Below are 26,531 nucleotides of genomic sequence, written 5' to 3'. Positions count from 1 at the left end.
TTTTGAAAATCTTTCACGGTAAAATCATTACCTTGAAAAAGCCAACTATGGCAACCTCAGCTGAATCAATAAAGGCTTCAACTTCAGCTAGACCATCTAGAAATGTATAGGTGGGACCAGCTCTTCTTTTTAACCAGCTGACAATGCCTTTTGCATTTCTTTTCCCTTTGAAGAATAAAAAATCGACTAATCATCAAAATATATGGCAATTCAAATAATCCAAAATCACTAGGACATGTGTCTAAGATCAATATTTATTTAACTATTATACTTATAACATTTTAAATAAATTCACTTTCAGAAATAGAATATAGCTGCTGAAAGAAAGAGTCACTTAACTTCATATACCTGAGCCTAACTGAAGGGTGGGTAATTGACAGATGTGCGCTGTGAAGACAAATATCACATCCTTGTGAGGCAAAAATGTAAACACAAATTGTACCAGTAATCACTTTCATTAAGTAAAATGCTCTTCTGAAGGAATATTCTTCTAATCAGGGAATTGTTTACATTAATGTCATTTCATTAGACTGAAACCAGGGTTTTGGCCTGAAATGTTGATTATACCTTTTTCCAAAAAATCTGCCTGGCTTGCTGAGTTTCTCCAGCATTTTGTGTGTGTTACTAGAAATACAAACTGCATTTTAAAAATGAATAATTCTGCAGAGTTTCACGGGACATTATCAAGTCATAAGGAACATAGGTACAAGTGGAAAGGACTAGCTATTTAGAGAATTGGACACTTCCCACCGTTCAGTGAATTCTTGACAGATCAGTGACATTTTTTGCATGCACATTTCTTTTCTCCTTACTGTTTAATACCTTAGTTTAATAAAAATCTATTTATTTCAGAAAAATAATAATAATTGCCCAGCAATGATCTTCACTTTGAGACAAAAAGCTCCAAAATTTTCTCATCCGTTTGCTGACATAAGTAATCAAAGAATATGGACATATTTTCGTTCACTTTCTTCAATGACTTCAGCCAGCAAAAATATTTTCTTTCTACCTCTGGAATCAAATCACTCGTTAACCTTGTGAATTTCAGGGTACAGTTCCAGTTTTTGTAATCACTCACAATCAAACTCTGAATGTCCAGGCACATCTGGTAAATGACCTTATTATGTTGGGAGTAGGTGAACGTGCAACATAAATTTTAGCACGGACCAGTTGGATCAAATGCCTTATTTCTGCAAAATATGCCTCATATAATTCCAGGAATTGTACCTGGGTGTTTCCAATGCATTAGACACTGGCAGTTTACACCTTGAACCTGGAATGATCTCTTCAATTGGCAGTATGGGTCCGATTTAAAATTTGTCTTTATTGCAGATAATAAAGCAGTAGCTAATTTAGCATTAGTTGGCTCAATCGATAACACGACCCAAATGGTGGTTTGGAACATGGAAAATTACCACACTAGAGCAACACTAGAGCTCTTCTAAAGCTGTAACAGGCACTTTAGTGATTAACAGACAGCAGGTGGGAATCAATAGGACCCAAGATGGGGTTTTAAAAATCATACTAAACAATCTACGTAAAGTGGGGTGACTGGGAAAAAAACAAAAGTATTCATTAAGGAAAAGTCCTGTTTTTTAGATGTGACAATATCCAATTCAGCAGCCCAAGAATGGTTGCTCACATGACTGATACTCAAATGCGGCCATTTCTGGACTGTTGGGCAGAACTTTCAAAAGCTCGACAGCATATACCTCCTTGCTCAAAGACAGACTCATATCGGCTATAATTTGAACCTCTCAGTGCTAAAGATGAATTCTTGTTCTTTTAATGTATCTTGTTACGGTCTTTCATTTTATTTATCTACCTGCACTGTATTTTCTCTCTAACTGCAAAACTGTATTCTGTTTTCTTTTTACTTCCTCAATGAATGACATGCAGACAAAGTTTTTCACTACATTCCAGTACAGGGACCAACACCAGTCCAATCTAATCCACTCTAATTTTTCAGAAACTAATATCTCTCATCTCAGGAATCACCTTAAAATGCCTCTTCTCAGCAAAGCCTTTGCACTTTTTCCTGAAGTATGATCAGCAGACCTGAGAATAATACTCCTGTTGTTTTGGAAAGGTTTATCCTGACATCCTTGATTCTAACCTCCAATCCTACTTCCCAGGATCCTCGGCCGTTTGAAGCATTTTATCAATTTGAATTGCTTTCTTCTAATATAACATGGAGTATATCTACAGACCCCACTTAGAGTTGTGCTCATTGGTTTACGTTGCCTCTTATGGTTCTTGACAAATGCAACACTACATATTTTTTGGTGTAAAATTTCATCTGCCACCCATCCACCCATTCTGCAGGCTTATCCACATTTCCCTGAAATTTTTTAATATCAGCCTCATGGTTTACTAAACTTCCAACATTTGCATCAGTCTCAAATTTGGAAATTGTACTCTGGACTCTAAAGTCCAAGACATTAATATATGTTTGCAGAAACAATGGTTCCTGGGGACATCAACTTCTCCCTCCTGTCTGAAAACAAACCTTCAATGAATCTCTTTGCTTCTTGTTAGAAAGCCAGTTTTGAAGGAGCAACATTCTTAAACTGTGTCCTCATGACTGATCCAAATCCGCAAAACGCTGGCAAATTGGTAGAACAAGTAACTAGGTCATTCCCACCATTGCTTGAGCTCCTAAAGCAATGAGTCTCAATGTGAACATTCAATTCTTGTAGATGTGATGCTATTGTACAATGTTCTCTGAAGTCACAGGATGAGGGTGAGAACCTGATTTCACACAGTGTGCTGTTATGGGTAGGCACTCAGTGATGCTGATTTGTAATATTTCTTATCCTGTCCTAACTTCCTTGCAACATTGAGCACAAGGGGATAACTGATGAATATTCCAAGGCTAACCAATGGAAGACTCTGAAAGAAGTTCAGATAAAGTTCAGATATAGAGACCCTTCAGCCTCTATAGATGCAGGTCTGTTTCCTCCCATTAAGCTCAGCTCCTCCATTCAGGTTCAATGTAGTCAAAAGGCATGAAACAGAACTTCCTGATGCCTTCGCCATCATTTTGGGGGATTCTAACTAGGCCAGCTTGATAAAATTACTAAATAATTATTATCACCAAAGGAAATAACACACTGGACCACTGTTATACTAAGATTCAGAGTACCTACTGTGCTATCCCAGGCCCACACTTTGGCAAGTCTGATCACCTGGCTGCAGCTCCGTTATTGAGGACCAAGAAGGTATGGACCAGGGAGGCACAGGTGTGCTTACAGGACTGCTTTGAATCGGTGGCTGGACTGTATTCAGGGAATCATCTTCGAGTCTGGATGGGTACGCCACAGTTGTCACTGACTTCATTAAAACCTGTGTGGATGAGTGGGTGCCTACGAAAACTTACCGTACATTCCCAAACCAAAAGCCGTGGATGAACCAGGAGGTTCATAATCTACTGAGGGCTAGATCTGTGGCAATTAAGACTGCCGACCCAGGTCTGTATAAGAAGGCCAGGTATGACTTGCGGAGGCTATTTCAAGATCCAAGAAAAAGTTCTGAGAGTGTCTTGACGCAACATTGGATGCACGTTAACTCTGGCAGGGTTTGCAGACCATTACTTCCTACACAATAAAACCCAACGTCATGAATGGCAGTGATGCCTCATGCGCAGATAAGCTCAACGCTTTTTAGGCTTGTTTTGAAAGGGAGAATAATATCACAACAATGAGGATCCTGCTGCATCTGGTGACCTTGTGACCCTGTGACCTCCACCTCAGAGGCCGGCGTCGGGCTGCCTTTCAAGAGGGTGAACCCTTACAAGGTGGCAGGGCCCAATGGAGCACTGGTAAGGCTCTGAAAACCTGTGCCAACCAACTGGTGAGAATATTCAAAGACATCTTCAATCTCTACGGTCGGAAGTTCCCACCTGATTCAAAAGGGCAACAATGATGCCAGTGTCTAAGAAGAGTAGTGTAAGCTGCCTTAATAACTAGCGTCCAGTGGCACTCACAAGTATGATGATGAAATGCTTTGAGAGGTTGGTCATGGCCAGAACCAACACCTGTCTCAGGAAGAACCTGGACCCACTGCAATTTTCCTGTTATAGGTCTACAGCAGACACAATCTCAATGGCTCTCAACATGGCCTTGGATCACCTGGTCAATGCAAATACCTATGTCAGGGTGCTTGTTTATTGATAACACCTCAGCATTTAACACCATCATTCCTACAGTCCTGATCGGAAAGCGACACAATCTACAGTAGGCCTCTGTATCTCCCTCTACAACTGGATCCTCGACTTCCTAACCAGAAAACCACAATCCGTGCAAATTGGAAATAACACCTCCACCTCACTGACAGTCAACACTGGCTCACCACAGGAGTGTGCGCTTAACCCACTGCTCTATTCTCTCTAATCCCATGACTGTGTGGCTAGGCACAGCTCAAATACCATTTATGAATTTGCTGATGAGACAACCACTGCTAGCAGAATTTCAGACGGTGATGAGGGGCATACAGGAGCGAGATATACCAGTTAGTTGAATGGTGTCAGCAACAACCTTGTACTCAATGTCAGTACGACCAAAGAGCTGATTTTGGACTTCAGAAAGGGTAAGACGAAGGAAAACAAACCAGTCCTCATAGAGGGCTCAGAAGTGGAGAGAGTGAGCAATTTCTAGTTCCTAGGTGTCGATATCTCTGAGGACTTAAATTGGATGCAACATATTGATGCAGCTATAAAGAAAGCAAATGAGCAGCTATATTTCATTTGGAGTTTCAGAATATTTGGTTTTGTCACCTAAAACACTTGAACACTTCTACAAATGTACCATGGAGAGCATTTTGACTGGCTGCATCACCATCTGTTATGGGATGGGGGGGGGGAAATCAGTTGTACAAGTTTGAAGTAAGTTGCAGAATGCTGTAAAATTAGTCATCTCCATCATGGGTACTGGAATGTGTAGTATTCAAGACATCTTCAAAGAGTTGGTGCCTCAGGAAGGCAGAGTTCATCATTCTCACTGTTACCCTCAGGAAGGAGGTACAGAAGCCTGAAAGCACACACTCAGTGACTCAGGGACAGCTTCTTCCCCTCTGCCATCCAATTTCTAAATGGGCATTAAACCCAAGGACACGATCTCACTACCTTCTTTAATTTCTGTTTTTTTTGTACTACTTATTTTAATTTAACTTTTAAATTAATTTTAAATGTGGTCGGGTGCTTCCAGAGTGCTGCATCGGCAAGTTTGCGGCGCTGGAAGCTCATGGCAGGAAGAGAGTTTCTCTTCCTCCTACCGTCTGCGTGAGATGATGGGACTTTCGAGAGACTTTGAGACTTTTTTTTACCATGCCCACAGTCTGTTCTTCATCAAATTATGGTATTGCTTTGCACTGTTGTAACTATATGTTATAATTTTCTGGTTTTTGTCAGTTTTTTTAGTCTTGGTTTGTCTTGCGTTTCTGTGATATTTTTTCTGGAGGAACATTGTATCATTTCTTAATGCATGCATTACTAAATGACAATAAAAGAGGACTGCATGTCCTCATAATCTAATCTAATCCAATCTAAATATATATATAAAGCAAATTCAATGACATATGCTGGTGATATTAAACCTGATTCTAATTCTGATTCAGTCACCACACAGTTTCTACAACAAGTAAGCACACTGAAATCTTGTAGAAGCAATACCAGCATATGTTGCCTGCTCATTCTGTTATTGCTGACCTTCCTCAACATACAGGTCACATGCATGAAAGATGACTTGGTTGTTACAGACTTAATTTACTAAGCGTCATTTCCCATGCACCTTCTCTGCTAAGTTATGCAGATCTGCATGGGCTTCAGGAAGTTCTTTGACAAGGTCCCACATGGGAGATTGCTACAGAAGTTTAAAGTCTTTGGGATCCCTTCCCCTTCACCTGGTTTCATCTATCATTTGCCAGCTTGTACTCTTCTACTCCCCCCCCCACCTTCTTATTCTAACTTCTCCTCCCTTCCTTTCCAGCCCTGATGAAGGGTCTCAACCTGAAACATTGACTGTTAATTCCCCTCATACAAAGATGCTGCCTGTCCTGCTGAATACCTCCAGCATTTTGTATGAGACACAGGATACTTGCTTTCATTGGCCTGGGCACAGAATATAAAAGCACAGAAGTTCTGATACAACTACACAAAACACTGGTTAGGCCTCAGCTATTGTCCTGTGTACAGTTTTAGTCACTGTCCTATAGGAAGGGTGTGTTTGCATAAAGATGACACAGAGATGATTCACCAGCACATTGCCTGGGATGGAGTGTTTGTATGATGAGGAGAGACTGGATAGGCTGCACTTGTTTCCTTGGACTACAGGAAGCTGAGGGAGGATAAGAAAAAGAAAACAAATTTTGAATGGCAGAGAAAGGATATATTATTGAAAACTTTTCGTCATTGCTGAAGGATAGATATACAGCAATGTGTAAGAGATTTAAAGGGATTCGGCAGAAGAACATTTTCATGGGGGGGGAGGCGGAATCTGTCTGAGCAGGTCTTGAGGCAAAATTTAATAGACAGCAAGATAAGCAGTTGTATCAAGGCATAGTAGGCTTCAGGCCAAGTGTTACTAAATGGGATTTCAAAAGGTAGGTAATTAATTCTGTGCTCTATATACAATTACTGTATCTTGCACTTATCTTCATCCTTAATCCATAATTTGAATTTTTGGTATAACAGAACCAGTGAATCCATATAAGGAATTTGGGCCTTGTGGAATAAATCTATTTGGGCAGAACAGATTAAGACCATAAGACATAGGAGCAAAATTAGGCCATTTAGCCCATCGAGTCCACTCTATCATTTCATCATGGCTGATCCATTTTTCCTCTCAGTCCCTATCTCTTGCCCTCCCCCATGTATCCCTTCATGCCCTGACTAATCAAGCATCTATCAACCTCTGCCTTAAATATACATAAAGACTTGGTCTCCACAGATGCCTGTGGCAATGAATTCCATAGATTCACCTCTCTCTGACTAAAGAAATTCCTCCACATCTCCATTTTAAAAGGGTGCCCCCCACTATTCTGGTCTTAGACTCTCCCACCATAGGAAACAGCCTCTCCATATTCACTCTATCAAGGCCTTTCACTGAGGTCACCCATCATTCTTCTGAATTCCAGTGAATACAGGCCCAGAGCCATCAAACACACTTCATATGCCAAGCCATTCAATTCTGGAATCATTTTTGTGAACTTCCTTTGAATCCTCTCAAGTTTCAGTCCATCCTTTCGAAGGATAAGGGGCCCAAACCTGCTCACAATACTCGGTGAGGTCTCACCAGTGCTTTATAAAGTCTCAACATTGCAGCTTTGCTTTTATATTCCAGTCCTCTTGAAATGAATGCTAACATTGCATTTGCCTTCCTCACCACAGACTCAACCTGCAAATTAACTTTTAGGGAATCCTGCATAAGGACTCCCTAGTCCCTTTGCACCTCAGATTTTTGTATTTTCTTTCCATTCAGAAAATATTCTGCCCTTTAATTCTTTCTTCCAAAGTGCATGACCATACACTTCTAAAAACTATATTCCATCTGACACTTCTTTGCTTGTTCTAATCTGTCCAAGTCCTTCTGTAGCCTCTGTATTTCCTCAAAACTACCTGCCCCATCACCTATCTGACCAACCTGATTTTCCCAATTTACCTGCATATTGAAACACCCTATGAAATAACATTGCCCTTTTGGCATGAATTTTCTATCTCCCATTGTAATTTGTAGATCACATCCTTATTACTATTTGGGGGTCTGTATATAACTCCCACCAGGGTCTTTTTACCCTTGCATTTCCTTGGCTCTATCCACAATGATTCAACACCTTCCAACCCTATTGCGCCTCTTTCTAATGATTTGATTTCACTTTTTACTGACAGAGCAACCCCAGCCATTCTGCCTCCCTGCCTGTCCTTTCGATACAATATGTATCCACAGACATTAAGCTCTCAGCTATAATCTTCTTGTTCCATTAGAGATGCAGAAACGTTTGCTAAATGTCAAAGAAATCCCCCAAAGCTGCTGTCCTTCATAGTTAAACTGAAGTTCAAGTTTAAGTTTAATTGTCATTCAACCATACATGAATACCCATGAATACAGGTGAGCAAAATAATGTCCCTCTGGGGCCAAGGCACAAAACTCGGTACTAACAGTCATACACAGCACAAAGCACATATAGCACATATAAGATAGCAGTAAACATACAGTCAAAGCAATAAAATATAATATAGCCCAAGTCTCTGAGTGAGTCTACGTATGTTGTTGGCAAGAGCAAGCTCACAGCGGTTTGCAGACAAACGCAATCCGGCTTGTTTTCCACTGAGCAAACACTAGAGGGCAGCACCAGTCCCAGCATGGATGTTATGTGTGTTATGTTTTGTAACTTCAAAACATTAAACTAATTCAAAAGAATACATGGGGAGTCCAAAATACGGGTGTAACTTCGACTTTTACTTTAAGCGAGGTGCGCATGTCAATTTATCCTCTAATTTGTAATGAGAGTTCACAAAAATCTTGTGTTGTGCAATTTTTTTGCCCAGCGACAACAACATGTGTGCACTGATTAATTTCTTCAATAAAAATGCACAAATAAGCCATTTCTAAGAACTTCACTTTCAATCTTTTTTATTGATTTAAAAGAATAAGGATACATACAAACCAGAGGAGAGGTTATCTCAAATACATATTTCAATAATAGTACAAACAAAGAAAGGAATATACACTGTCAAAATCATATATTGTATAATGCTAATATAAAGAAAAAAAACAAACCACTTCTCCTCTTAACAGTTCATAGAATAAAAAGACTCAAAATTTCTGTTATTGAGAAAAAAACCCACTAAACTAACCTAAGACAAAAAAAAGGGGACTGGGCAGTCCATTTTGAGGATACAGTTTTAAAAAAAGGAAAAATCCTTCTGGTCAAATCTAAAACTTCAGGGAGAAGAAAAAAAAATAACTGAAAAAGTAAAAAAGAATTAGATCATATGAAAACATTGAATATATTTCATATATTACATATTCAATATTTTCATAAGCCATTTCTAAGAACTGCAGATAAATCATCGCGAACCCATGTTGTCAACACCTTCAGCATCAGAAACTGGAAAAGGAAATATGATTGTAAATGATCGTGAAATATACGTAACAGGCCAACAAGGTAGAGGTTGGCAACCTTATGTGTGCAGTTTAAATTCCTTTGTGTGCTAGTGGCAAAAGATACACCTTAGAGGGAACATTGACGCACGTACCACATGATAGTGTGATGACGAATGCAATTGCCATATTTTCACGTATAACCCATAATTAATTATTTATATGAAAATAATGTTTAATCAAACAACATACATATATAAGATCACTCAACTGTTATTGAAATATTAAATACACAACACCACATCTCACTGCCTCCGGGGTAATTCCGACGCTTCTCTCCTGGATGGCTGCAAACAGGTGGCACTGCGCCATGAAGACTTTTCCACACTTCAAAAGGGGCCACACAGCTACCCCACCATTGCTCCTACCAATAAACAAGTGAACTAAACTTGCAGCATTCCACTTAACCAATGTCCAACAGGTTCTTGCGATCACAGGAAAATGGACTAAGACGATCACTCGCTGTTAGACTGCACTATCGTTTTTCAATGCTTCTCCTTGTTAATATTCAGAGGCATTCCAAAACTATTCTCAAAAACTTTTGAATAATTAGAAGCATGAGAGCAGACCAATATAATTATACAATGTAACCCACTTTATTCTAATCATTGCTGTTCATAGCCATGAGATCTGCATGAAATGAATGAGCTTGTGGATCCTGGACAGATCTAACCTGATACAAAATGCTACACCAGATTCCTGTTCATCCAGTGACAGTGTGCAACCACTAAGTTTGCGGCAACCACTTAGGACAATTCTCAGCGGTTCCAAGCCCTAGTTATGCCATGGAAGTGCTGCTCCCATTAGCAATGATTTTCCATTTCAAAGCTATCTCATTGTCTGCAAACTCACAATAGATATTCTTGCCCATGATCTTCCAGATCAAGATGCATTGCAGGTACCTGATCAGACAGATTATTATGACAGTACTGGAGGACGCTACAAGACATCTTTCAGAGTACAGATGTGCACGACATAAAAATCAGCCAGTTTGGTGCTTGAATGCACTGAGAGATTTGAAAGGGAAATGTTAAACGCTATAATGGTCTTAATTAAAGCTAACAGAATCAAGGAGATCTGAAAGATATTGTCTCTTACAATAAGTATTCAGTACACGAGGACAAACATGTTAGCCACGATGTAAAACAATATTTGTGGAAAATTCTTCCGGAAATCAACTGGAGTGCAGTATGACTATGGCACACTTAGTGGCCACTTTATTAGGTACACCTAGACACCTACTCATTAATGCAAATATCTAATCAGCCAATCATGTGGCAGCAACTCAATGCATAAAAGCATGCAGACATAGTCAAGAGATTCCGTTGTTGTTCAGACGAAACATCAGAATGAGGAAGAAACGTGGTCTATGTGAATTTGACTGTGGAATGATGTTTGGTGCATACAGGTGGTTTGAGTCTCTCAGAAACTGCCGATGTCCTAGAATTTTCACACACAACAGTCTCTAGAGTTTACCGAGAATGGAGCTAAAAACAAAAAAAATTCCAGTGAGCGGTAGTTCTGTGGGTGAAAGTGCCTTGTTAATGAGAGAGGTCTGAGGAGAATGGCTAGACTGGTTCAAGCTGACAAGAAGGTGACAGCAACTCAAATGACCATGCATTACAACAGTGGTGTGCAGAAGAACATCTCTGAATGCATAACACATCAAATCTTGAAGTGGATGGGCCACAGCAGCAGTAAAATACAAACATACACTCAGTGATCACTTTGTTAGGTACAGATGATACCTAATAAAGTAGCCACTGAGTGTATAAATGTGACAGAATGCATATTATCTACTTCTCACTGTTCAATGCAATAACATAATAATAAGTATTTAGACTTTAGTTATAGGGCATTCTGGTTTTAATCCAATGGTTTATGCAGAATCTAAATTTTGCATTCATATGATCCAACTGCCTTGTAGTTCCTTAAACTACTATCTTCCATAAAATTAAATCTTTTGTATTTTTGTCTGGTCTGAAGTCAGTAAATATCTGTTGAAACCACATTACCTGTGTAGTCAATTGGAGTTTTTCTGTTGCTTTCCTGAAAAAACTTCAGTGTGGGATAGCTGCGTACATCAAATTCTGATGCCAGTTCTTTCTCCATAATGGCATCAACCTTGGCCAGTTTCAATTCTGAAGACTCAGTCTTCAGCTGTCCTGCGGCTTTGGCATATTCTGGTGCTAACTTCTGACAGTGTCCACACCAAGGGGCATCTTTGGGAAGGATAAGTAGAAATAATATTAAAGAATTATTTTAAACTCTATACATTTGGAAAACAGTATTTGGGTGCCACATAAAAAAGACGTTAAGTTTCTTTGATTTGCCTATCTGTCAAATGCTCTACCACAGAATACAATACATTAGACATGCTAAATCAACAATTGCCACCTTAAGGTCTGAACAAGTGCAATATTTCAACTTTGGAGAAATCTGTATGTAAAGCAAACAAAAACTATCCCAAGTAACTGAATCATTTTCATAAAACTAAAACAGAATAATATTGGATTTGCATCTTTGTTTGCTCCGAATAATTTTGCCCTGGCACTCAAGTTAGGCATAATTTATTTAATTGAATAGATCATCCCCAACTCCCACCAAGCAATTGAAAGTTGGTAGTTCTTTGCTAAATTCCTAGTATTTGCATTGTAACCAGATGGCATTTAAATTAAGAGACACAAAAGGGGACAGACGTTTATTGTATTTAAACTATGTCCAACCACTTAAGGGTTTAGATAGAGTAGTCAGCATAATGGATTTGCAATACCATATAAAGATACGATGGTGCCATACTGGTTTTATTTAAACCTTAGTCATCATTTCTACTCGAGCGCATTGCCCCTGCTGCTGCTGCTAAGTTAACAAATTTCATGACACGTGCCGGTGATAATAAACCAATTTCTGTGAAGACAGTAACACTGAATCGTTTGATTCAAAATTTTGCTTTGTACTGAATAGAAGCAAACATCTAAGCTTCATTCGGCACAACAACATTTGCTGACTATGGAATTTACACAAGTTATTATTCCAGTTTTGGAGTTAACTTTGAGCATGAATAGTATTGTTTGGAATTAAGTACATGGGTAAAGTTTTAGCTCGATTCGAATTAGTACAAAAGTGTTTAATTTGTAAGAAGAACAACAGTTTAGAAAGTAACATTATTCTCACACATTATTTACTTATGATTGGTTAACACAACACATTGTATTATAGTGCAGTCCTCAATACAAAGAAAGAATGAAATATTAATTATTTCTAAGTAATTAGAGACAATGATCTGTATTTACAAATCGTCTCAATGGTTTAAGAACAGCTTTTTCCATTCTGCCATCAGATTTAGGAACAGTCCATGAACCCATGAACTATACCTCATTATTCCTCTGTTGCATTCTTTACTTATATTTGTGACTTACAGTAATTTTTATGTCTTACAGTAGAGAGCTGCTGAAAAATATTAAATTTCACAACATATCTCAGTGAAAATAAAGCTGATTCAGATACTGATTTTTACCTAAAAGCAAAGGATGAGAAATAGATAAAGGAAATTATCCATATTTGTGCATGGATAAAGGAAATTATCCATATTTGGGAACTGTGGTCATTAAACTTTGCAATATGTAATTATATCAGAAAATGACCATATTCTACTGATAATTGACTAATGATATTATTGGATATAGTATTCAGCAATGTTTTGACATTTCAAGGCAATATTTTTAACTGATACCAATATACAATTGATTTGTCAAGGAAATTTGATTTAACTTTCAGTCAAAGCTCGCAAAGAAGTCATGCTTACTTACAAAATTCCACCAGAAGGTATTTGTTCTCCTTTAAAGCTCTCTCGAAATTGTGCTCGTTAAGCACTAAAACATCTTGGTCTTCAGTAATCTCATCTGAAATGACTTCCTCAGAATCTTCTTCTGGTGGCAAAGCCTCATCTTTCCCTTCAGTGTCTTCAGCCTCCGTTGCAGTGATGAAGGCAAAGACCAGCATTAAGAGGCACCACTTGGCCATGGTGATCAGAACTGTATGCTGATTGCAGGCAACACTGATAAAGACAAGGCCACCATGACGCCTGACAGACAGCACTTCGTGGAGTATTATTACTGGTTGTGGTATTAATAAAGCAGTTTAAAGTTTATTCTTGGCCTATAGAATTAGAATATGAATTGATGTTGTAGCATGTAAAGCACTTAATATATGCACATCGGTAAACGTCATTTTCTGCAAAGGTAATCACAGTCTGATTATTATCTTAATGCTTCTGAAATTATTCCATTAATTGTTTTACTGCATTGATAATTAATCTTATCAGTTGATAATCAATGCATTAAATAAAATTAAATCTTTATTCTAAGCTAATTAGGTTCCATTTCTGAGTGGTTGAAACAATCTCCAAAGTGTTGGCCGAATGAGTATTTGTAACTCCTCCACATAATGTAAGCTATCTTTTGTCTTTTCTCTACGTCAGTTCTCAAGTGAAGGACTTTGTTCCCCCCAAGTAACTATATGCTTTAGAAGAGCTATGGTTCATAAAACTTGTTCACAATATGAACCAGTTAATGGACAAACCTATTGTCCTGGGAATGAAATGGGTATGTAAAATATGAGCCTGCTTACATATTTGTACAGATTTCTGGAGTCTGAGCATTGTATAATCTTGCATTATCACAGCCAGTGTTGAGACAGCATAGGAAACATTTTCAAAAGCACATTTCCTCACTGTTGTCAACTTTCTGTGTGCCAGGAGTTTGTAGGATAGAAAGGAAGACAGAGCTGAAGAGATTAATGGTACGGAGAGGAATCAGGGAAGCAGTGATGATAGTCAGCAGGTGGCAGTGTAGAGCTACTACCTCATGACTGACTTGGGGTCAATCCTGACTTCTGTTTGTGTGGAGTTGGAACATTTCCCATATGGATTTCTTCAAGGTGCTCAAGTTTCTTCCAACAACACAAACTGTGCAGTTAATTGACGGTAAATTTTCCCTGGTGTGCAGAAGAGAGATACAGTCATTGAGCCATGCAACTTAGCAACAGGCCCTTGGCCTACCACACCCATGCCAACCTATTTGTTCATCTACATTAATTTCAATTCCCTGCAAAAGGTCAGGCTTTCAATGTTTTGTCTGTTTAAGTGCCTCTCTAAATATCTCTTAAAGGTAGTGATTCTATCTGGCTGCTTTACCTCCTCTAGAAAAGTAACCATACTGTGTAAATTTTTAAAAAATCATTCATATGCCCTTTAAAACTCCATCCTTTCAAACACTTGTTTTTGATAATCCTACCATGAAAAATGATTCTGGTTATCTACCCATCTACCCTATCAATGCTTCTTATAATGTTATTATACTCCCATCATGTCACACCTCAGCCTCCTTCTCTCCAGAAAAATCAAACCCAGCCTATCTATCCAATCTCTGCCCATTCTTAATGTCCTGCAATCCAGGCAATTCCTGGGCAGTCACCTCTGTTCTCTCTCCAGTTCAGCCACCTCCTTCCTGGAGTGTGGAAACCAGAATTGCTGAGTTTCTTTGAAAATGTGCGTGTCACTCTGGATTCCAGTACCTGCACAACCTCCTGCATGTAAAGTGATCTTATAAGATTGTACACATGCCAAAATATTTCTGTTTTTGTTAAACACACCAGAAGCTAAACGTGGGTTAGTAGAGGACTCATAAATAATGCTACGCATTCTTATAATAAATCAATAGATTTTATTTGAAAACTTGTATTTAAGTAGCAGTATTTTTTCCTCATACAGTGTTTGATTTAACCTGATGTGTGACAAAATTGTATTTACTGTATATTTAAATCTTAAATATAGATGTGAGAATTTGCCAGCCTTGTCCATATGTGCAAATGACTTGATCTGATGGATTTTTCAGGCAACTTCAGCTTACAACACACAAAAGATGAGAAATTATAATTCTAAAACAGGTGCAATGGTACACGTGGTGAATGTTGGTTGGTACAAGTCAGTTACTCTGTTTGCTGACCTTCTCACATCGAATGACTAGACTTCCATGCAGTGACCTTCTCACTGATATTTCCAAATATTGAATCAAGTCTGGGATGACTTTGATAAAATAATGATAAAAGTTGTAACTAGTCATTGAGAATGTACTAACAAATTTAAGTAAATAGATTATGCAGTATATTAGCTAGTCATCACCTACAAATATTTAACTTATTTTTAACAATATGTTTAATATAAATTACATAGTTACAGGGATGTCCAGTGCAGAAACAGGCCCTTTGGTCCATCTAGTCCATGCCAAACTATTTAAACTGTCTACCCTATCGACCTGCACCAGGACCATAGCCCTCCGCACCCTTACCATCCATATACCTATCCAAACTTCCCTTAAACGTTGCAATTAAGTTACATTGTGTAACTTCTGTCCAGCTACACTATTATTCTAAAGTGTTCATTTTTCCTTGTATTTAATTTTTGAAAAGAATTTAGAATTTATTCAAATCACATTAGGACATAATATAAAGTCACCGAATATAGAGCTCAGCTGGTGAAAATAATTGTTAATATCACTGTGACCTACTGATAGTTAAATAAGGATTGAATATATTGTAAGACATCAAATTTAATAGCTTGCTGATTTTAAGTGAAGCAGCTGACCTTTGACAACAAATATGGGAGTTAGTAAGTGAGTAAGATGTAAACATATTGCATGATAAAATAACCAATTCCTAACTTTGAGGAGCAAATTCCCACAAAAATATAATGACAATGTTAGTGTTTAGTTATTTTTCCACAAATATTATTAAATTACAAAGATAAAGGAAAGTGTAAAAGGTGACTCAACCAAAATTGTTTTGACTATTTGTATTCATTGGAAAGCTTGCATTTTTGATTGAATAGCATTCACACATAGCAGAAATTGAATTCTGTGTGGCATAATGGAAGCAGAAATTCAGAGTCCAAATGTACAAACTCAGCACTTTTTCATGAAGTGCAGATATTACAAAGGGAAAATAGATGCCTGATAAAATAAATAACAATACTAGTTGTACAAAATATGCAGCAATACAAACCCCAGAATTCTGCCTAGTGGTTTATACCATATTTTTTTCTAATTTGAAATGAGTTGCACTACTCTATGTAGGAATGTCAGCCCATTAGTTCTTCATTGGACCAGTTCCTGTGGGGAAACATAAATAATGAGGTAGTATACTACAAACATAGAGTAGAACTTTGAAAAAGACTGTACTGTCTTTTTAAATGGTACTGCTCGAAACATTGAAGCATGCAAGCAGTCGGGTGAAGGAGCACATCAGAAGTAAATGGTTCAATAGGTTTACTGCCAGCTGGTTTACTGAATGTCTCATAACTGCTTTTGTACCATTTTAGAATAATGTCTAAACATACCAAAACAACACTGGATGTGACAGAAATGGAAAAAGGTGATGTAATTCTGCCAAATCAATCTTGCAATTCCAAAACAAGAAACAGAAGTGAGATAAGGTGCCAATTTCACCCAGTCAAAATTAGGTAGCACTGGCATTGAGTGCAGCCTCACTTTACTTCCGGAATGTAATCACAAGCTGCAAAAATATCAGCTAACTCATCAGGACCGACAGAGACATGATGGTAGATTAATTAGTTACTATAAATCACCCCTTAGCGGAAAAATATCAAGAGGGTGTTGATAGGCATGAGAGAGAAAATAGTTTTCAATAAAGTGGGGAATGGAACCTAATGGCTTTGTCCCCTATGAGCTGGCATGGATATGACTGGCAGATCTTTGTGAAATAATACACCATTACACTCGTTTTATTTCTTGGGCACTCACACACACCTCGCCTTTTACAAGTAACAGCCCAAGTTTAGTTCTTCAGAGTGCATTATCAAAGATGGGTTTTGAGCCTGTATGTTATATTTGTAGAAGCACTGGGGAAACTTTGTTGTTATTGAATGCATCAATGAAGTGTAGCAGCTTCAAAGAAACTGTAGCTTCACGGGTGAAGACATACTGACAGCACATTCCTCAAAGAAATGCAAACTAATTAAATACATCTGGGGAAAAATTACCAGTACTATCTGCAATTATAGCCATGAAAACTACAAGTCTGTTGTCTGACTGGAAACCGTATTGCACATTTCAAAACATATATATACTTTGTGGAAGTGTACATATGACCATTGTCAGCATTGTCCTTTTGGATACTCAGAACGTAATTTTGAGGATTCTGTTTAGTGCAGCTTACTGCAGATATAGTTCCAAGCAAAAATGTCATTTTCTACACATACAACAGGAATATAGTCAATGGACAATCTGAGCATATAGTTGATGTAATCGTTCTATTTTTGATTAGGTGGCAAAGGTGCAAGTTATCATTTTTGACTTAATATTATAATTAGGTCAACCAAGAGTATAATTAGCAAGAATTTCTTGAGGTTTAGCTTTGATGAAAGCTTTGCTTGTGGTAGATATAACTCTTCCATTCACTGTTATCAAATAAAAAATAAGAGCATGGTTTTTAAAGAGTCTTGTTCGTGCCCAATCTTTATTTGAAGCATCAAATACAGGTCACAGAAAAATAAGAGCCTCACAAGTAGATAGAATGGTTGTAACATACTGAAATAAATAGGCTTTGGTCACACAATGGAATATAGAACTGCATTAGAAAGAGCCCAGGTTTCGGACCCCTGTCTTATTACATTTTAAGAATCTTGCTAAAATGTCACAAACTGCTTTGAAATGGAAAAGGCTAACAAAATGCACATTTGTAATTTCTATAGTTAACTCTCAGAAAGAGCAGCAAAGCAGTGAAAGCTGGGAAGTGAAGTGTACTAGTACCATTATGTCACATTCCTGTGCACCTTAACACACATTTTCAAACCATTTAACATGCTGCCTCCACCACAATCATCACTAAAAGCTACCTGAATGAATTATGCTTTGTGGAAGGCAAATTCAAAACCAGGAAGAATTACAATAATGCAATTAAATTCTAATTCAAGTGAATTTGTATCTACAATAAAAGACACTGCTCTGAAAGAGTAAAAACAAAAGTACGTTTTTGTCAAATTAATTTTTAAAATTTTAAAATCTCTATCTGTTATCAGCAAAGATATTGTATTCAGAACCGATGCCATTTTTAGATAAAGCAGTGAATCAATGGCAATATGTTTGAAAAATGTCAGAAAGAAAAGCTGACAAAAAGAACAAAACTTTGAGATCCCAAAGTGCTTTACAGCTTGTGAAGTACTTTTGAAATGTAAATACAGTAGTTAACGTGCTTGATGGCAAAGGTGTTCAATGTATGGTTTCAAAGTGACTATCCATATTGAATTTTAGTTGCAAAGTGCAAATATTTCTTTCATCATTGTGAAATTTAAATATTATCAATAATTTGTAATTTAATGTTGGCTGGCTTTTCACATTGAAGTAAAATCCAAAAAAACTGTATTCGGGGAAATACAGTTCCAATGAAGTATATATCTGAAATTTTAACACATCTTTCTTTTTTGGATGTCAATTAAGTAGCTGTGCACTTCCAGCAGTTTGTGTTTTTATTTCAGATTTATGTTAATGAAGAAGCAGAATATATTATAGAACATGTGCCCGAAAGCAGAGCTTAGCAACATACTCACTGTTCATTGGCTTCCTTTTCACATAATGAATGCCATTACAGTGTATTTTATTAGCCATTCAGAAATAACTAATCTTTCTCATATCCATGTTCACATTTAGTCATTTTGAATAGTCAGTTTTAATATCAATCTTCATATCACCAATAAAACACCAGAACACACATTACTACCTAAAGCACTTGTACTAAAAGCAAAGGGTTCTGCAGACAAAGTTACTTTTGTACAATTAATGACATATGCAATTAGTAATGGTAGTAAAAAGCCGTAAAGTAACTTTGGTACCAGGACAGTAATCCCTCTGACTACCGGTTTCTATCTTATTTAAGAGTGAGCCAGGTCCTAGTCATTCCAATCCTTCTTTATATTCAGCTTCCATTCCCAGTGCAGGTGGTCACTTTTGTCATCATCTGTGAAATGGGACTTCATGGTATACATGCCCCTCACCATAATTCCTTTTGGTGCTTCCTCAACTGGACTTATAAACTCATACTCTTCTTCTCTGGGGCCATAGCTGCCAACCATATAGGTGTCTTTGCTTGCTGTTTGCCATAAATAGAAGAGATAATTAAGGTTTAGAAAGAAAAAGTTATAACATTGTCAAGTGATTCAAGCAATTCCTCAGCAACATCCAGATTTAAACACCTGACTGAACATATTTGACTAACAACGGCATAGGATAGCATAATATGTCTTGTGATTATCTTTGGAGCTAATGATTCTACAAGCATAATTTTCAAATAATTTCAAGTCGTTTCATTTATTGAAAAAGCCAAAATATGAATGTGTGCAAATAAGATTACTGGTCAAAAGCAAGACAACTGTTTTGCTCTAGTAAGACCATTTCATTTGAAAAATATCATCATGTAAAGAATAATTGTTTGTCTTCGCATTAATCATTCTTGCAAATAAACACCACCAGAAATGGAAAAGTTGTCAATTTTGACCATTCCATGTACACAATCTGCTTCTGCCTTCACCTGAGGCACAATAACCACTTTAAAGAGTGAAAAGCACAGCTCTTTAGGTGTTATTGTAACCCCATTGAGGAGAGAAAAATGCATCATCTGGGCCTGTAGTGTCACAAATCACAATAAGGGAGCTAAATGTAGCATCTACAGATTTGCAGATGACACAGTATGAGAACGCAAACAACAGGAATTCTGCAGATGCTGGAAATTCAAGCAACACACATCAAAGTTGCTGGTGAACGCAGCAGGCTAGGCAGCACCTCTAGGAAGAGGTACAGTCGACGTTTCAGGCCGAGACCCTTCGTCAGGACTAACGTTCCGTTCACCAGCAACTTTGATGTGTGTTACAGTGTGAAAAAATGTGACTGAAGCAGTGGTTGAAAAGAGGCTCCAATGTGATTTTGGACAAATTGCGTGAATGGGCAAATGCAGTTTAACATGAATAAATGTGAAATAATACTTTGATTTAAAAACAGAACGACTGATTGTTATCTACAGATAACTGATTACAGAGCAGGAAGTGACAATAAGATTAGATTAGATTAGATTATGGGTCCTCTTGTAGTCATTCAAAAGGACGCATTTAGGCGCAGCAAACAATTAAGGCAGGCAAATCATATTTTGGCTGTCATTGTAAATAGACGAGTACAGTAATAAGATGTCATGCTGCAGCTGTACAGGGCATTGGTGAAACCTCATCTGGAGTTCTCTATGCTATGTTGGTCTCTATCTGAGTAAAGAAGTTCTGTCACTGAGGGTTTGCAACACAGCTTTACTACACTGATTCTTGCGATGAGCAGATTGATACTATGACGCAGGCAATTAAAGGAAAGGGTGCAGTCAGGTAGAGTGATAGTGACAGGAGACTCAATAGCAAGTTGAGAGGGAAATGACAGACACCAGGATGGTACATTGCATGAGAGTGTCAGGATCAAGAATATCTCTAAGTAACTGCAGAAAATTCTTGAGAGGAAGAGCAAACCGCCAGAGATCATTGTACGTGTTGGTACAAACAACATAGGCAGAACAAGGGATGAGGTCCTGCAGAATGAATATAGGGAGTTAAGCAGGAAGTTAACAAGCAGGTCCTCAAAGGTTGCGATCATTGGACTACTCCTGGTGCCACATGCTTGCGAGCACAGTTAGAAGTTGGTGTGTATGAAGTTGTGGGCATCACTGAGTTGTGGCTAAAAGAAGATCATAGCTGGGAGCCTTAACATCCAAGGATACAAAATGAAATTAAATCCTTAGAAAGAGGTGATATAGGATCGGAAGGTGTAGAATCCTTGTGGGTAGAGATAAGAAACTGCAGGGATTAAAAAAAAACCTAATGAGAATTATACACAGGCCTCTGAACAGTAGCCAGGATGTGGGGTACAAATTACAACAGGAGGTAGAAAAGGCATGTAAAAAGGGCAGTACTATAATAGATCTCAAGAGAGTGATTTTGTAGAGTGCCTTTTCAGGTGGCTTTTTGAGCAGCTTATTGTTCAGCCCAATAGGAAATGGCAATTTTGGATTGGGTGTTGTGAAATGAACCAGATTTGATTAGGTAGCTTAAGGTAAAGGAATCTTGGGGGAGCAAAATTGATTGGAAGGATACACTAGGCAGGGATGACAGGAGAACAGCAATGGCTGGAGTTTCCCGGAGTAATTCGGAAGGTGCAGGATAGATACATCCCAAAGGAGAAGTATTCTAAAGTTTGGTTGACACTGCAGTGGCTGACAAGGGGAGTCAAGGACAGCATAAAAGCAAAAGAAAGGGCATATAATATAGCACAAATTAGTTGGAAGTTAGAGGATTGGGAAGCTTTTAAAAACTGATTGAAGGCAACTAAAAGATGAACTATGAAGGTAAATTAGCCAATAATATAAAAGAGGATACAAAACATTTTTACAGGCACATAAAGAGTAAAAGAGAGGTGAGAGTGGATATCGGACTGCTGGAAAATGACAGTGGAGAGGTAGTGATGAGGGATAAAGAAATTGTGGGCGAACTTAATAAGTATTGTGCGTTAGTCTTCACTATGGAAGACACTAGCAGTATGCCAGAAATTCGAGAGTGCCGGGGGGTGGGGGGAGTGGTGCAGAAGGCCTGTGGCTGATATTACTAAGGAGAAAGTGCTTGGAAAGCTGAAATGTCTAAAGGCAGATAAGTCACCAGGACCAGATTGACTACACCCTAGGGTTCTAAAAGAGGTAGCTGAAGAAATTGTGGAGGCATTAGTTGTGATCTTTCATGAATTACCAGAATTCTAGAATGGTTCTGAAGGACTGTAAAATTGCAAATGTTACCCCACTATTTAAGGGAGGGAGGCAGAAAAAAAGCGGACATTATAAGCCAGTGAGGCTGACTTCAGTGGTTGGGAGAATGTTGGAGTCCATTATTAAGGTTGAGGTTTTGGGGTACTTGGAAGTACAAAATAAAATAAGCCAGAGTCAGCATGATTTTCTCATGGGGAAATTTTGCCTGACAAATCTTTCAGGAAATAACAGGTAGGATAGATAAAGGAGAGTCAGTGAATGTTGTTTACTTGGATTTTCAGAAGGCCTTTGACAAGGTGCTGCACATGAGGCTGTTATCAAACTAAGAACCCATGGTATTACAGGAAAGATACTAGCATGAATAGAGCATTGGCTAACTGGCAGGAAGCAAAAGTTAGAATAAAGGGAATCTTTTCTGGTTGGCTGCCGGTGATTAGTGGGAAGCTGCAGGGGTCAGTGTTGGGATCGCTGCTTTTCACATTATATGTTAATGACATGGATGACAGAATTGATGTCTTTGTGGCCAGATTTGCAAATAATATGAAGATAGGTGGAAGGGCAGATAGTGTTGAGGATGCAGGGAGTCTGCAGAAAGACTTAGACAGATTAGGAGAATGGGTAATGAAGTGACAGATGGAATATAGTGTAGGGAAGTACACGGTCATGCACTACGTAAGTAATGAAGACATAGACTACCTTTTAAATGAGGAAAAAAAACAGAAATCAAAGGTGCAAAGGGACTTGGGAGTCCTTGTGCAAGATTCCCTAAAGGTTAACTTGAAGGTTGAGTCAGTGGTAAGGAAGTCCTATGCAATGTAGGAATTCATTTTTAGAGGACTAGGATATAAAAGCAAAGATGTAATGCTGGCACTTTATAAGGCATTGGCCAAACTGCACGGAGCATTGTGAGCTGTTTTGGTCCTCTTATCTAAGAAAGGATGTGCTGGCATTGGAGAGGGTCCAGAGGAGGTTCACGAGAATGGTTCTGGAAATGAAAGGATTAATGTATGAGGAGCATATGATGACTCTAGGCTTGTACTGACTAGAGTTTAGAAGCAGGAGGAGGGATCTCATTGAAGCCTGTCAAATATTGAAAGGCCTTAATAGAGTGGATGTGGAGAGGATGTTTCCTATAGTGGGGGAGTCTAGGACCAGAGAGCACAGCTTCAGAATGTTAACTCAGAACATAGATGCTGAGGAATTTCTTTAGACAGAGGGCAGTGAACATATGGAATTAATTGCCACAGATGGCTATGGAGGCCAAGTCAATGAATATATTTAAAGCATAGGTTAATAGGTTCTTGATTAGTCAGGCATCAAAGGTTACGAGGGAGAAGGCAAGTGAATGGGATTGAGAGAGACAATAAATCAGCTATGATAGAATGGTGGAGCAGACTTGATGGGCCAAATGGCCTAATTATGCTCCTATGATTAAATAGAAAGTCAGGCCAGATGGACTCAATGTGGAGGAGCTGATGCAGAGGGGCAGGAGTTCAGGTTCTTGGACTATTGACTTCTTCTGAGGTGGAGCTGACCTGTACAAGTGGTACAGGTTGCACTTGAATAGGAGAGAGACCAATATCCTTGCAGGGAAAACTTATTAATACTACACAGGAGGATTTAAGGTAACTTGGCAGTGGACTGGGACTCTGAGCAGGAGCAAGTCCTAGATAAAGCAGTGACCTGCAAGAGTGAATCAGATTAGCCAGAAGTACAGTAAAGGCAGGGAAAGGAATACTCAGGGAATCTTCTGTTATATCAGTGCATGTGGTTTAACAGGCAAGGTGGATGAACTAAAGTATGGATTGGCTCTGAATACAGGGTGTTATATCTATAACAGAAACATGGGCTGGCAGCTCAATATTCCAAGATGAAGATGCTACTGGCATGACTGTGGCGAGGAGGGGGTGTAGCCTTTCTGATTACAACCAGCAGTACTTAGAGATGACATTCTTGGGGGATCATCCGTGAGGCCTTATGGGTAGAACTTAGAAACAGAAAGAGGTGCATCACTCTAGGTCCCCACACCAAGCCCCAACAATAAGCAGAAACTTGATGAGCAGTTGTGCAGAGAAATTTCTCACAATTGTAGGAATAATAGGGTTATATCAGTGATATTTTCAAATTTGACTGGACCACCCAGATGTTAAGGGCCTGGGCAGGGTGGAATTTGTGACATAAGTTCAGGAAAGTTTCCTGCAGAGAATAAGGCAATACTGGACCTCCCCTTCGGGAACACGGCCGAGCAGGTAATTGAAGTGGAAGTCAGGAAACACACTGTCTCCAGTGACCCTAATTCTATTCATTTTAATATAGTGATGGAAAAGAATGTGTGTGCTGCTCTGGAAAAGGAAGGCAGAGGTCCACGGATTAGGGTGTTGTATTGGAGTAAGCAAGTTGTTGAATTGGGAGAATCCAGTAGAGGTGGAATGAGGGAGCCTGTTTGAAAGGCAGAAATAGCAAGTGGAAGGCCTTTAAGAGTATGATAGCAAATGTTCAGGAGTGGCATATTCCCATGAGAGTGAGGGGAAGTTTAGGTAAACCTGACAAGTTTAGGTAACCTTGGCTGATGAGATATTGAAGCTCTGGTCAGGTAAAAGGGTTTAGGAAGGGAGAACTGAATCTTTTAAGATTAACAAGATTAAGAATATTCTTAAAAAGGAAATCAGGAGGGCAAAGAGAGCATATGTGATGGATCTAGCAGGTTAAGGTTTAGGAAAATCCTAATTAGGCTCTTGGACGGAAATGTCAACTGTTTATTCACCTACATAGATCCTGCCTGACTTGCTGAGTTCCTCCAGCACTTTGAGTGTGTTGCTCTACATATCCAGCATCTGCAGAAATTCTTATGTCTAAGGAAAATTTCAAGAGGTTCTATAGCTATATTAAAAGTAAAAGTGTAGCTAGGATGAGAGCAGACCCCATGAGAGATCAGCAGGGCTGCCTGTGTCTCAAGCCACTGGAGAGGAGTAGGATTTTTGACAAACATTTCTCCTCAGTTTTACTAAGGAGAAAATCAAGGTTGCTTGAGACATGGATAACAAGTGAAGATGCTTTGGAGGGCATTTGTTTTACCAGGGAGGAAGTAGTTACAGTCTTACAGTGCACTAAGATGGATACTCCCCAGGGCCTGACGAAGTTCATCTTTTCTGTGATGCTAACAAAGAAATTGTGGAGACCCTTGCAGAGATCTTTGCTTCGTTGTTAGCCACTGGTGTCATTTCCAAAGACTGGAAGGTGGCTATGTTGTTCCATTGTTAAAAAAGGGTAGCAAGGAGAATCCAGGGAACTACAGAAAATGGAGGGAATTCTGAAGGACAGGATCTATCAGCATTTGGATAGACAGAGTCTATTTAGAGGAGTTAGCATGGCTTTTGCGTGTGGAAAGCAGTACTTCACAAATCTTTCAGGGTGCTTTGAAGAGTTCGTCAAAAAGGTAGATGAGGGGCTAGTGGATGTTGTCCGTTTCAACTTTAGCAAGGCCTTCTACAAGGTCCCGTATGGAAGGGTAGGAGCCATAGAATCCAGAAAGAGCTAGTTAGGTGGATTCAAATTTGGTTCAGAGGTAGGAATCGGAGGATAGTGGTTGAAGGGTGTTTCTTAGAATGGTGGCTGATAACTAGGGGGTCTGTTAGGACCATTGCTATGATTTGATGTGAATTCATAAAGATTGACCAGTAAGTTTGCAGATGACACAAAATTAGGTGTTGTTGATTGTGACAAAGGCTATAGTAGATTATAGGGAGATCCTGATTGGTTAGGGATGTCACCCAAGCAGTGGAAAATGGATTTCAATGCAGATAAGTGTAAGGTGATATATTTTATAAAGTCCAACCAGCTAGGACTTGTATTGTGAATAGTAGGGTGTGAGGGAGTGTAATGGTGTACAAGAGCATAGTTTGTTGAAAGCAGGATCACAGGTAGACAGAGTGGTGAGAGCGCTTTGTACCTTGCTGGCCTTTATCAGTGAAGGCAATAAGTAAAGGGATTGGCCTCATTTGGTGTACTGTGTACCACTTTGGTCATTCTGTTATAGGGAAGACATGGTTAGAGTGGAAAGAGTGCAGAAAAGCTTTATGAGGATATTGCAAGATTGTCAGAACCAGATATTATAGGAAGAGACAGGCCACAATAGATCTTTATTTCTTAGAATGTAGTAGAATGAGGGGTGACTTTATCGAATGTTCAAAATGATTAAGTTTTCTCCCATGGTAGGGGAGTCCAAAAACAGGGTGTTATAGATTTAGGATGAGATTTAAAAGGGACCTGAGGGACAACATTTTCTCTCAGAGGGTGGTGAGCATATGGAACGAGCTGCCAGAAGTGGTTGAGGCAGGTACAACAGTATCACTTATTTATTTTTTGGAATGGGTCCAGTCCTTCGAGCCACACCACCCAGCAATCCCCCGATTTATTCCTTGTCTAATCACAGGACAGCATACGATGACCAAATAACCAACCAACCGGTACGTCTTTGGACTGTGGGAGGAAACCGGAGCACCCGGAGGAACCCCAGGC

The 26,531-nt window shown here is 38.8% G+C and overlaps 2 protein-coding genes across 4 annotated transcripts in view; both read right to left on the bottom strand.

The window, feature by feature from the left end:
• LOC134352276 (protein disulfide-isomerase-like) overlaps positions 1-13,181 on the bottom strand; it is a 36,394-nt gene extending 23,213 nt beyond the window's left edge. The window contains exons 1-3 of the mRNA XM_063059566.1: positions 12,968-13,181; positions 11,174-11,380; positions 32-165 (exon numbers count right to left, since the gene is read on the bottom strand). Of these exons, the coding sequence (XP_062915636.1) occupies positions 32-165; positions 11,174-11,380; positions 12,968-13,181 (555 nt within the window). The remainder of the gene's footprint in view (positions 1-31; positions 166-11,173; positions 11,381-12,967) is intronic.
• A 4,497-nt stretch (positions 13,182-17,678) lies between these two features.
• arhgdig (Rho GDP dissociation inhibitor (GDI) gamma) overlaps positions 17,679-26,531 on the bottom strand; it is a 114,446-nt gene continuing 105,593 nt past the window's right edge. For all 3 annotated transcript variants that reach the window (XM_063057450.1, XM_063057449.1, XM_063057448.1), the window contains one exon: positions 17,679-19,319. In XM_063057450.1, coding sequence (XP_062913520.1) covers positions 19,120-19,319 — 200 coding nt within the window. In that variant the 3' untranslated portion in view covers positions 17,679-19,119. The remainder of the gene's footprint in view (positions 19,320-26,531) is intronic.

The sequence above is a fragment of the Mobula hypostoma genome, chromosome 9, assembly GCF_963921235.1.
Source record: "Mobula hypostoma chromosome 9, sMobHyp1.1, whole genome shotgun sequence".
Classification (NCBI taxonomy): Eukaryota; Metazoa; Chordata; class Chondrichthyes; order Myliobatiformes; family Myliobatidae; genus Mobula; species Mobula hypostoma.
Note: the sequence above shows the minus strand (reverse complement) of the source record. Positions and strands in the feature narration are given on the sequence as shown.